Raw genomic sequence first — 12295 nt, 5'->3', positions numbered from 1 at the left:
AATATTTTTATACCATCTTCAAATTCAAGAAATTAATTTCATACTGACACTAATTTTACTGTCGTATTATTTTTCTCTGATTTTTATTGAGTTTTTTAAAAGTTTATTTAAGTATAATTTTTATTTAATTCAATTTTTTGTCGAAATATTAAATCTATTTCACTGCTTCATCGCATATATCGTTCTCATGTTTTTGCCAATGTTAATGGTAAATTTCTTTCTACAGATATTCTTATATTTACTTTAAATATGAAGAATAAAAGTATGCATAAAACTGTGAGATCATTAATTTCGATGTTTATTTTGTGTTAATGTTTTATAATCAAGATAATCATGTGTGCTCCCCTGCAGATCGAGAGTTCATCATATTAAGTTTGATAATCTTAAAATATATATATAAAAAAGAACGAATATATAATACATACAAATTTTATTGATTATTTTCTTACAGGGTTGTCAGTTGTGTACAAAGATAGATGAAAAGTAGACAAGTGATTGATCATTCATAAATCATTAATTTTAGTCCCGTTTATTGTGTAGCATTTGAACGAGATTTGGGTAGAGCTTGTTATTATTTCATTGCCATTTTTATTCCTTTATTTTCTGTTAAATTTTCCTATTTTCGACTTTCATCTGGAAAAGAGATATGAGGGTTTCCCTTTTTATTTTCGAAGTATCCATAAATATGTGCAAATATAACTATCCAAATTTTAAACAAAGAAGGGAAAAATTATTGCAGGTTCTAAGAAAACTATAAAATGATGAAGGAGAATAATATGTTGAAGAAGCGGGGGAGGAGTCAAACCACTTCGAGAATTTTAGATTATCTGAAAACAGATTATCAAACAGATTAGATTGTCAAACATCCGTAAATGATAACAAATTAAGAGCTGTTACTGTTTTTTTTTTTTTTTTTTTTGTCTTTCGATGCACAATATCAGCCTCTCCATCATACCTTAATCCTCCTATTGTAGGTAAAATAGAGAACATTTGATATTTTTAAACATTATTACCTATGAAACCATTATTACCTTATTGAAATCTTACGCATATATTTGGTAATTTGTTTTTTTTATTTCTTTTTAATTGCTTCTTATAGATTATATTCCCGGAATCCACTAAAACCCTATCGCATCCCATAAGATCAGAAAAACGGCAGCTCTAGCCATAGAAGTGGTGTCTGGGTAAATTTAAGAGAGACTACTTATTACTGCTCCCCCCTACTTTCAAGCTGCAAAATTAGAAAATTAATATTTTTATCTCAAAAAGATAAAAGATTCTGAAAAAGTAACTTACAAAGTTATACAGCATTGCAATCGAATTCGTAAAAACGACGATACTTACGTTGCATGATATAGCAGTTTGCATTAATCAAGATATATTCTAGTATCTATTAACATTACAGAAAGCCTAAAGATATATATTCTACGAACGTTTTGAAACACCTTGTATATGTGGAACATATAAAATTATTATAAAATGATTGTAAAATATATAATATAAAGAATTAAAATGATCTCCTTCAGATTCATTTGAAAAAAAAAAACTTTGTATTTGTAAATTTTACTAATTTTTATTTCAAATAGAGAAAGTAGTAAATTGAATAAATCAGTATGGAATAACTAGAAAAGGAATCTCACTTACATTTGGAAATAACATTTGAAATAAATAATTCTTCTTTAATATTGACTTTAAAAGCTTGAGGTAATAATATTATATGGCATTATTTATGCCAGTTCTGAAAACACTGAAAGGACGATTCAGTTTACCTCTGATTATGATGTAGACGAGTAGTCTTTATATGAAGAAGTGCCTGTCGACAGAGGAGCTAAAATCGTGGTCGGTTTGTATTGACGATTCGTTTCTGGTGGACTGAGGATTATTTCCCTCCTAATGAAACAACAACAACAACAACAAAAAATGAAAATTATGAAATGTTAATACATAACTAATATATACATAATCTATGATATCGACCTATTTGACATATTGACATTGTTTTCTCAAATTTCTTCCTATATCATCTGATTTCTTAAGACTGGTTTTTTGCTACATTTGTTAAAAAACACATATTTAAATATTAATTGCTATATATTAAATTTTACACAATTTTTCCTTCATAAAACAAAAGTGCTTTAAAATATTGTATTTCACCTATACCTGTATTTCGTTAAATAAGTATTTTTAATGGTTAAATATTGTACACACGATTAATCACACGCTAGACATAAATCTATAACACTTTTATCCTTTGGAAATTATCATGATAATGATTAATTATAATTTTTCGATGAAAATTATGTTAATAAGAAAAAAATCTGAACATAGCAGTTAAACAGATTGGATCATTGATTTTTTTAAAATTTTAAGATACATAGTTTTTTAATAATATCTTTTCGAAGTTATCACTGGTAAAGAAACAGTACTATGAAGGATATTAAAGAGAATAGTCTCTCTAAAATTTATTTGCATACTGTCTGATAAAGGTTCTATTAACCTCTCACCAATACAAAAATTGCTGACTTTGGGTATGGCTCTGGATGTCAGTAACGCTCAGATCTTTATTTTTAGTCTTGTATTTGAGGGTTTCATGTTTCACATTATTTGAAAGAAAAGCGATGCAATTGGAACACCTTTTTTTGACCTGTTGAACTCAAAATTTAATACAAATTTAAGTAAGAATAATAAGTTTAGAATCAATATAATATACCAATGAATTTTTAACTTATCGTATTTAAATGCGTGTGAATGTAAAGATAGACAGACGGTTAATCTTTTGACAGATTTGGTTTGGAATTTGAAATGGATCTACTATTTAGTTATTGAAGTTCTTTACCAAATAATATCTATTCAGCGTTTTCTAGCTATCGTATTTGTTTACACTCCGAAGGACAGACAGAAAATTTTCCGAGAAATATTTTCCATTCGGTTCTAGATTTCTATCAAATTTAATAGAAATCTACAAATTTAACGCAATAAGCATGTATTAAATTCCACCTATTTAGTACAAAACATTTTTGAGTAGTCGTGTTTAAAAAAATGACATAAATCCAAAATTGCAGTTTTCGGACTCGGAGAGATATCCGAAACGTGGCGATTAGTCAAGACCTAGGATTAGAATTTTTTGACGGTTACAGTACTTTTTTTTTTGTACACTTAAAAGTAAAAATAAACTCCAGGTGATAAATTTAAATATTTTTTTAATATTATAATTAGTGCCGTTGGACAATTTTCGGCTTGAAAATAAGCAGATACAAAAAGCTTTCACTGCACCATATTATTAATAAGTAATATTCGAGAAAACCGAAAGAAAATGTTCTCATTTTTCTTTACAAACCTTTATAGTGATTAAATTCTTAGGCCGCTATTTTAGCATGACTTCATTAGCATTGTTTTATAGGAGCTAATTTTGAGAATACAATAGTAATGGATTATATTGATAAAATACCTATGATTGAATTCAACTTTAAGGAATTTTAAATGTCTGAATTTCTTTTATCTGTTATTGTATTAGATGTTGATTTTCTAAAATGTAGACTGATTTTTCAACTTATTTATTTTTTGACAATATTATTACACATCATAATTTTTTTTGTTTCATATATATTTTTAGATTGTTTTATTTAATTATTAAAATTTTGTTAATTATATAATTAAAAGTAGCTATTTTAATTTGAATTTATATCATGTATACAATTTTCATTTATAGAAACATACATGTCAAACTTAAATACGTAAAGAAGCTCTGATATAGAGATTCGAAAAATCGCAGTTAATAGATTTTGAAGCCGAATTTAAATGCGAATGACATTAAACATAAGTGAGTGAAGCATATATGAAACATAGATCTTACCTTAATGGATCTTGTATCAATCTGTAATTAGAAAAAAGTACTTAGTTCGTAAGAAAAATTTATAGTTCTAAACCAAAATTTTAAGCTGCTTTTTTCTGTTTTAAAAATCGGTGATAGCCGTCCATAAATTGTTGTACATGTAAGATAATTTTAATTAAAAGGTTTAATTATGGGTTATCTTTTAATTATTTGTTTCCCCTTCCATAAAATTTTAAAATGATAAGTTAAGCTTAATTAGATAAATCATTATAGAATGATCTTGGAATGAACTTAAAGAAATTGAACTACTACTAGGTGACTGGGATGCCACCTAAATCGGCACTTCAGCTACCAAAATTCCATGCCACACCATCCTAATGACATTTTATGGGCAACGGAAGGTTTAATATGTATCAGGCTCAATGGTGGATTTAAGCATTTTACTGCTCCAATCAAAGCACAATATGAAGCTCCTTTTCTAATAAAATAGTCAACTTAGTTTTACATTCCAGTACATTTTTTACATGCTAATGTGTCATTTTAGGCTAATATATTTTTTATTTTATTAACTTTATGTGTATGTATCTTTTTCTATATCTATTGTGACTCCAGACTGTCCTGCATCCATTCTTCAGTATTATTTTATTCATATTTATAAATATTCTAATAGCAAAACGCAATGAAACATATAGGAACCGAATCTATTATGTTTGATAAAGTGTTAATGTTGCCCTAATATTTTATTATTTAAAGAATTTGTTGTCTTTACTATCTTAAGAAAATAAAGTGTTTTAATCGACTCGCTTGTAGCCCCTATCAACTCAGTGGTCATAGGCAGGCAACTTCCAGTTGGAAATCCTCTGCTAATCAAGGCCATGGATACTGTAGATCTTTGATTATATCGGTTCTCGAAATCTTTGCTTCTCCCACTCTGAATTTAAGATCGAGTCATAATATCAGGTCATTGCCTTGTTTATGGAAAAGATTTTGTTAGGAAAATAAATTCCATTTTGACTTTGCTTTTAGGAACAAACGGAACCGTAATGAAAGTTTTTTTTTTAAACACAGGTAGTATTCTTTAATTACATCATTACTATTGCTGGACTTGGTCTCATGGAAATAATATTTGGCAACATAATTTAGTAGAAACAATTAATTGTATTTATCTGAGGTTAATTGCTTTTTTACATGTAAATTTATTTTTTGTCGACCCTCTTTTTAATACATGCAACTTAATTCCATTGTTATTTATTTAATACAAACGATCCCTTAAGAAATGTTTATGAAAATTTTAATATATTTTTTTTGTGATAAAATTAATTTAAGAGCAACATCCCTTTTCTGTTTCATGGAATACATAAAAAATTGTTGATAATAATATATTTTTTATTTATTTTAAAACCAAATATAAAGGGAATGTTTAATCCATTATTTCCATTGCATTCATAAGTTTAACTTTTTTCTAATTAAAGTGTTAATCTTCAAAACCTTTAAATCACTACTCTTTTCTTAGCAAAATTTATGGAATACGTTTCCTTTCTGAGAAAATTTCGTAATATTATTTTATATGACGGAAAAAAAATTTCAGTCTAAAGAAGTATTTAACTTCAGTTCATATGAAAAAAAACTCATTTTCCTTTAGCACAAAAATAGAATACAAATAAAACTCCTTACCTCATTGGTGCGAATGACTGCAAGTTGCCAGCCGAGTCAGTAATTATATCCGTGGAAGCTGAGATTTTTCTATAGAAAACAAAGTTTACAGAACAAATCTTGCTAATATTTTAAATGTTTACTTGAGTTTGGATACATATCCTAGTTTTGTATTAAATCGCTACTTTATCTTTAATTAGTTACGAACTTATTTCATTCCGACGTATACAGACGATAAGAAGTTCCTGTTTACTTTTTTATAATTTATTTTTGTATAGAAAATCCCAATCAACGATTGAGGACCTGAACGCTTACTTTAAATAAATCTATTATATTTGGGATCTCTGTAATCTGGAGATATGAAAATGTGCATATTTTAAAATCTTTGAAAACTTGCTTGCTTTTTGCTGCGGATGAAGCATTCTGAAGATAACGTTTGGAGATTTAACAATCATCATATGTTTTGAATTATAGATACGATAATGAAATTCTACGACGGCAAGAATATTAGCAAAATTCGCAGCTATAACCCATAGAATTTTTGAATTAAATATTCTTCTACCAGTGGAATCAATATAGATTCGAACGATATTAAGTAAATGTTTGAGATTAGTAAATACACTTCTATAATCTGGAGTGTATTAAAGTTTTAAAATAAAAATACTATATACTAATAGCGTCAACATAGATTTTAGCATTAGAAAAATACTTGACGATTGTAAAAAATGGTTCTTAGCTTTATCATTCCATTAAAAATTATGCATCCATTGCATAGATTCATGAAAATCGATAAAATTCCGATGTAAGTTATAGGATTGTGCATTTTCCAAATAATATACTTCATTATAAACACTAATTAAAATATTAATTAATAATGCTTTGTGTGTATGAACCTGAGGTATTAGCAGTATTTCTGCCATGTGTGTATGAACATGAGGTGTTAGTATTATTTCATAGAATATGTTCACTGCCTTTGTGTATAGTTATAAAATGTTTTTTCTACTACTTTTGAGGAATAATAAAATATCTTTATGAGAAAATACTTTAAATTCTACACTACAATCAATATTGTTTAAAGAGAGGAAATTACAATTTTAAAGCACACTGAGAGCTTTAGAATTTTCTTGTTTGTACAAACTTTATCTAAATAGAAAATTTATTAAATTTCCAAATCTTCACATTTTGTACTTATTTTGACACTTTTTTACAAGATTAATTTTTTACTATATAATTTTATGGAGAACCAACACAAAAATCCTAGTTTTCCGAATTCAAGCCGATGTATTTATAAGGAGGGTAATTCTTGGATTTCATGAAACTAAACTTTTTTATTAAAGCAAAGTCTGGTTTCAAAAACTAACTCTGCTTAGTTCTCTCAGAAACATGAAGATATATTCCAAGAATCTTTTTTGTTTATTGCTGAATATTTCACTTTTATGAGAACTGATGATTATTTGCAGTTAGGTTTTTGTGTAATACTGAAAATAATCGCTGCAGAGATATCAAAAAGCAGACGTTTCGTATTATGAGAGAGATCAATGTCTAACTGCCACAGGGTCGGCAATAAAAATGATGGAAGATAATTTGACTTAATTACTTAATAATGAGATGACGAAATTACCAGAAAAGAGACGTCTGAAAAATATCGAATGCAAGTGTCAAAGTTAAAAGGAGACTATTTCACAGCTTTGTCCCAGTTATGGTTTGTAAAGGAATCAAAAAGTGTCAGAGCATCTAAGTCTTTTTGTGTTCAGTGGTGATAATATTAAGCATTTTTACTATACTTCTAATTCATGATAGATATTATTCGATTATCAATAGTTTTGATGCAAGGTCCGAGTTAGCCTAATTGGGGACCGGGGCAAAAACTTCTTTGGGGGCCCCTTCTGCTTCACTACTTCCGGAATGCAGTTTTCTAATTCTTAACTAGGTCATCAAGCTGCGAAAAATTCATATCCTTGCTGACATTAGGACGGAATTCAGCTAAATTTTCGCAATCATGATGGATCAATTAAGCCAATCAGAAGACCATATTTTTGAAAACATATCGCATTTTGCGATATGTCAAAATACAGGCTTTCGATTGGCCAAATTTGTTCATCGTAATTGCGAAAATTTAACTGAATTCCTCCCTAGAAAGCCATGGATTTACAAAATATAGATTTTTTGTGTTCATACGATAGATTAATCAAGAAGCTAATATAAAACTGACGGATTTTACACTGTACTGATATTCTGTTAATAAAAGCTCATTAAAAAAGGAAACGTAAAATAAACTTTCTATTCGATTTGGGTGTACCCTCTGATGTGGGGGCCCGGGGCAACTGCCCCGTATGCCCCTGCCTTAATCAGGCTCTGTTTTGATGTCAATTTGTAAAACCCTAATATAAATCTGCATGATTTATTTCGTGTCTTATTTAATTAGAAAAAGTTTAATCAGAGTTCAGAACAGTTTGTCAAGCATCAGAAAAAAATTTAAAGGAACAATAAAAATCTTTTTTTATTTTTGAATTATGTATGTTATCTGAACTGAACAATAAAATATAACTAAAATTTATGGAATTCAACCAAGTACTCGGCAGTTACTCAATATTCAAAAAAAAAAAAAAAAAAAAAAAAACTTGACCGTAACAACAATGTAAAGTCGGAAAACAGAATGCTGTGCTTACTTTTCTTTTGGTGGCATCGAGGGTGAAGTTTGCTGTATAGAAGGAGGCTGAGGTTTCATTTCTGGCAATTTACCTTCTCTATAAAAATAATAAATGTTTATATATCTGTAAATTATAACAGGCATTTTAAATATTTTATAATTATGTTACGTATTATATTGTTTTGCAACATATCATCATTTAGCAAGTGACACCAACTGTCGCAATTTTTCAAGCTTTATAATAAGAAAAGAAAATTGAATTGTTTTTGAAATCAATGAAGAAAAATTCTGACACTTTTTCAAAATTGGTATAAACACGAGACTGCTCATACTTGCTGTAAAAAAAGATTTGAAATATTTATTATGAGTTACGAAATATTTAGCTTTTTTCTTCTTACGCAATTTTGCAAAGTAAGATAATTGGTGTTGCTTGTTAAATGACAATGTAGTTTTTGATAACAACAAGTAAATATATATTTTTCAATCTGATATCGCAGAAATAAATATTGAAATATCTTGTTACGAAGTTTTATATATATTTGGAATCATCTTTTCCATTTTGACTTCTGAAATTCTATTTCTTCTTAGTTGTAGATTATAAAGTTTCATTAAGCTTAAATTATTTTAGTTTTATTATGAGCTAGCTATCACTGCCGATCAGCTGGTTCACTGAGATTAATGCTCTCAAAATTTTTTAATAAAATGTTTTATGTAACTTGGTATTTCAATAGCTTCTTTAGCAAAATATTTTTCAGTTTCAAATTTCGATAATCATATCACTTATACAATCATAGAAGCCTTAAGCCGTTTTATTCATTAAACTATGTATCCCTTTGTAAGCCCCTATAAAATTTAAAATTTGAACTAAAGTGGAAATGATTAAATTTTAATTAGTACCAAAACTCTCTTTTGCTTAAACTAAGCTTGTTTTTTTCAAATATGATCAAAGAAAACAAAATTGTTTGGCACTAAAGTCTTAAGTGCACAATAGAAAAAGTCTTATAACTTATGCAATATTTCAAGAAATTATTCAATAAAAAATTCATCATAAAACTCCGTTTTTAGTTTTATTTTCAAAAGGATTTAAATGGCGTAAATAGTAATAATATTTTATTTTGTTTCAGTCCATAAACATACTTCAAAAATTATGAAACCTAAATTTTATACGGTCGTTTGGTCCTAAAGCTTGACATTCATCCTGCTAAATATATTTGGCATTTCAGCTTTTAAATAATAATAAAAATAATAAAAACGTTTTCATCTTCTGCCATCAAATCTGACTGAATTATGAAGCTTTGAATATTACAATTTTAGAACAATCAACATTTTAGGCAAATTTAGCCTTGTGGAAACTCCGGGAGGTGATTGATATAGCATCTTCGTTCGAAACCATCGATAGAGTGGTCTGCGCGCATTTTTATAAGATAGGAATTTTCATAATTGAATCAATTTTAATCTCAATAAAGTGGACCTTTTCTTAAAATTAAAATTACATGCCTTTGAGTGGAAAATGAGAAAAGTTTTGTTTTCATTGTTGCAAATTGAAGCAATTTTTAATATAAAAAAATCATTAACTATTAATGATCAAAATAAACTTACCTTTGAAATCGAGACAACCTGCAAAAGACAAATTAAATTATTTTAAACTATCGAAACATATTATAAAGGGTATCCCTCAAATCGTGACCAAATAAGTAAATTTTAAACCATTAGATATGTTGCTGTTACTTATGGCACTTGTTATAGACAAGCCCACTGATGAAGTCGGCGATTTAAGCCGAGTTTGTGCAGAAGCTTCTGAGGGTAAGGGCCCCTGAATAGCCGGTAGCAGAAGTCTGACTTCTAGCTCATATGATGACACACACACACTCGCTTGCATAACCCCTTTTTATAAAGGGGGGGGGGCTCTTTCACACACAAGACAGATCGAACACAGGGTTAAGAACAACCATGCCCGAACCGGGGCGCACAGATCACGGAGAAGACGCGCTACTCCTGGGCCAGGACGCTGGCAAACCATTAGATATAGGATATATATTTTTGAACGTAAAAGAGGCTTTAACATGAAAAGAAAATGTTTCAGTCAAGAAATAAATTTTTTTAAAATTACAAGCCAAAATTTTTATACAATTTCATTGTTCTATTAATCATATTTAATAAAATTTAGTAAAGTTCCACTCTTTTGTATTAAAACTTATCTAGTTAGAAACCTTTGAATATCACTATTTTAGACCAATCAATGGGCGCCATTTCAAAAAAAATCTGAGCATTTAATTGGCGGATTTTCCTTGGGGTGGCCATTGAAATGGTCTAAAAGATTGATAGTTAAAACTTCATTAATAATAGTTGTAGTCGCAGAAGTGTGGAGCCAATTTTGTTTAAATTGAAAGAATATCAAGAATATTTTACTAAAAAAGGATTAATAAGGAAAACGGATTTAAAAAATATAAAAAAAAAATTACAAAAACAAAAATTGTAATTTTTTCAAAATTATATTTATTACTTCAAACAACATAGATTTTTACGCAATTTAGAGTATTTTTCCATTAGGAAATATATGTCTATTTCTAGTAGTTCAGAAATTAACTATTGATCTATGATTAGAGTAATCCCAATTAGTGGTGGATTTAGGCATTTTGCTACCTTAGGCAGTGCACAATATAAGATTCTTTTTTTAATAAGATGGTCATTTTTAATTCAACATTTCAGCACGTTTTTCATATTTTAATGATTTATTTTATTAACTTTGCGAATATATAGTTATTTTTATTTATTTAATAGTCGTCTATGGGGACCTGCTGATTTGGTAGGATTAATGAACAATAAAATTTCTAATTCAACTTATGTAACTTGATATTTATGCTTCTTCAAACAAAATATTTTTAAGCTTCAAATTTTGATAGTCATAAAACAATATTTTAAAACCCTTACACTGTTCTTTTCATTGTTCTATGCATTTCTCTGCTTTTTATCATTTCAAATCAATCATTCAACAGAAATTTGAAACGGTTGATTTAAAATGATTAAATTTCATTTAACAGAGAATCTACTTTTTTCTTTCTCTGAAACCAAACGCATTTTTTAAAGTTATTAAGAGAGCAGAAAATAAAATGTTCAGCACTGAAGTTTTATGTATTCTACAGAATATTTTTTTAAAAATTATGGATTTTCTCCAAGGTGTACGATTTTTATATGATGAATTATAAATTTCTCTGAAACAATTTACAATACAGTTTTCAGTTTTCAGAAGGATTTAAATGAACGTTTTTGATTAAATGTCATAAAAAATGTCATAATAATAATAATAATTTATTTTATTTCAATCTACAAATGGAAAAATTATGAAGAATAAATTTTATGCAATCAGCCACTTCTGTGGACACTATTCAGTAAAATATTCATGGCATTCTAAAATAACATTTAATTTTAATGACACGATATTTTTTATGACATTTAATCAAAACACTTTTTAATCTTCTGCGATAAAATCTAACCAAAATATAATTATTTTAGTATAATCAGCAATTTTATTATTTTAGAGCAAACAGAAAAATCTCTGGGCGCTGATTGGTGTATTGTCTTTAAGGTTATAAATGAAGTGGTCTAGAACTGAGCGACTTTGTAGAATAGTTAAATTCAGATTTTCATCTTTTGAATCAGTTTTTGTTACAAAAGAATGAATTTTTTAAAAATTAGAACCTTAAGAATATTTTATTAAACGTGACTCATAGAACCAATGATCTATATAAAAAACTGTAATTCTGTATTTCATGAGAACATTCATTAACTCTAATTACATAAAATATAATTATTTTCTTCAGTTGACCAATTTTTATTAGATGTATATGACTTTTTTTAACGCTTCAGAAATTTGCTGCTGATTAACATGAATATTCTATAGGTATTAAACCATGTTTGCTGTAAATAATCTTGAATTATAATGTAGATATTTTAAAAGTCATAGAAACCCTTTTCTAGCTTTTATTTTTTCTAAAATATCATGTTTCATATTTATTTTATTTCATAAAGACATGTATTAAAAATTAAATTTTTCTAGGATTAGTTTGATGTGAGAATTAACTTCTTAATCTTTTAATTCGAGTTTTTGTCAGCACTATGGCAACAAGTTCGTAAAAACTATTTTTTTTTCATGCAGGTTA

General features: G+C 27.8%; 1 protein-coding gene across 1 annotated transcript in view; it reads right to left on the bottom strand.

Annotated features, from left to right (window-relative positions):
* Positions 1-538: 538 nt before the first annotated feature.
* The window catches only part of LOC129973416 (translation initiation factor IF-2-like), a 44765-nt gene continuing 33008 nt past the window's right edge, over positions 539-12295 (bottom strand). Inside the window, exons 16-21 of the mRNA XM_056087498.1 lie at positions 9735-9752; positions 8155-8232; positions 5507-5575; positions 3854-3874; positions 1770-1890; positions 539-633 (exon numbers count right to left, since the gene is read on the bottom strand). Coding sequence (XP_055943473.1) covers positions 1776-1890; positions 3854-3874; positions 5507-5575; positions 8155-8232; positions 9735-9752 — 301 coding nt within the window. The 3' untranslated portion in view covers positions 539-633; positions 1770-1775. The remainder of the gene's footprint in view (positions 634-1769; positions 1891-3853; positions 3875-5506; positions 5576-8154; positions 8233-9734; positions 9753-12295) is intronic.

The sequence above is a fragment of the Argiope bruennichi genome, chromosome 1 (assembly GCF_947563725.1).
Source record: "Argiope bruennichi chromosome 1, qqArgBrue1.1, whole genome shotgun sequence".
Lineage (NCBI taxonomy): Eukaryota > Metazoa > Arthropoda > Arachnida > Araneae > Araneidae > Argiope > Argiope bruennichi.
Note: the sequence above shows the minus strand (reverse complement) of the source record. Positions and strands in the feature narration are given on the sequence as shown.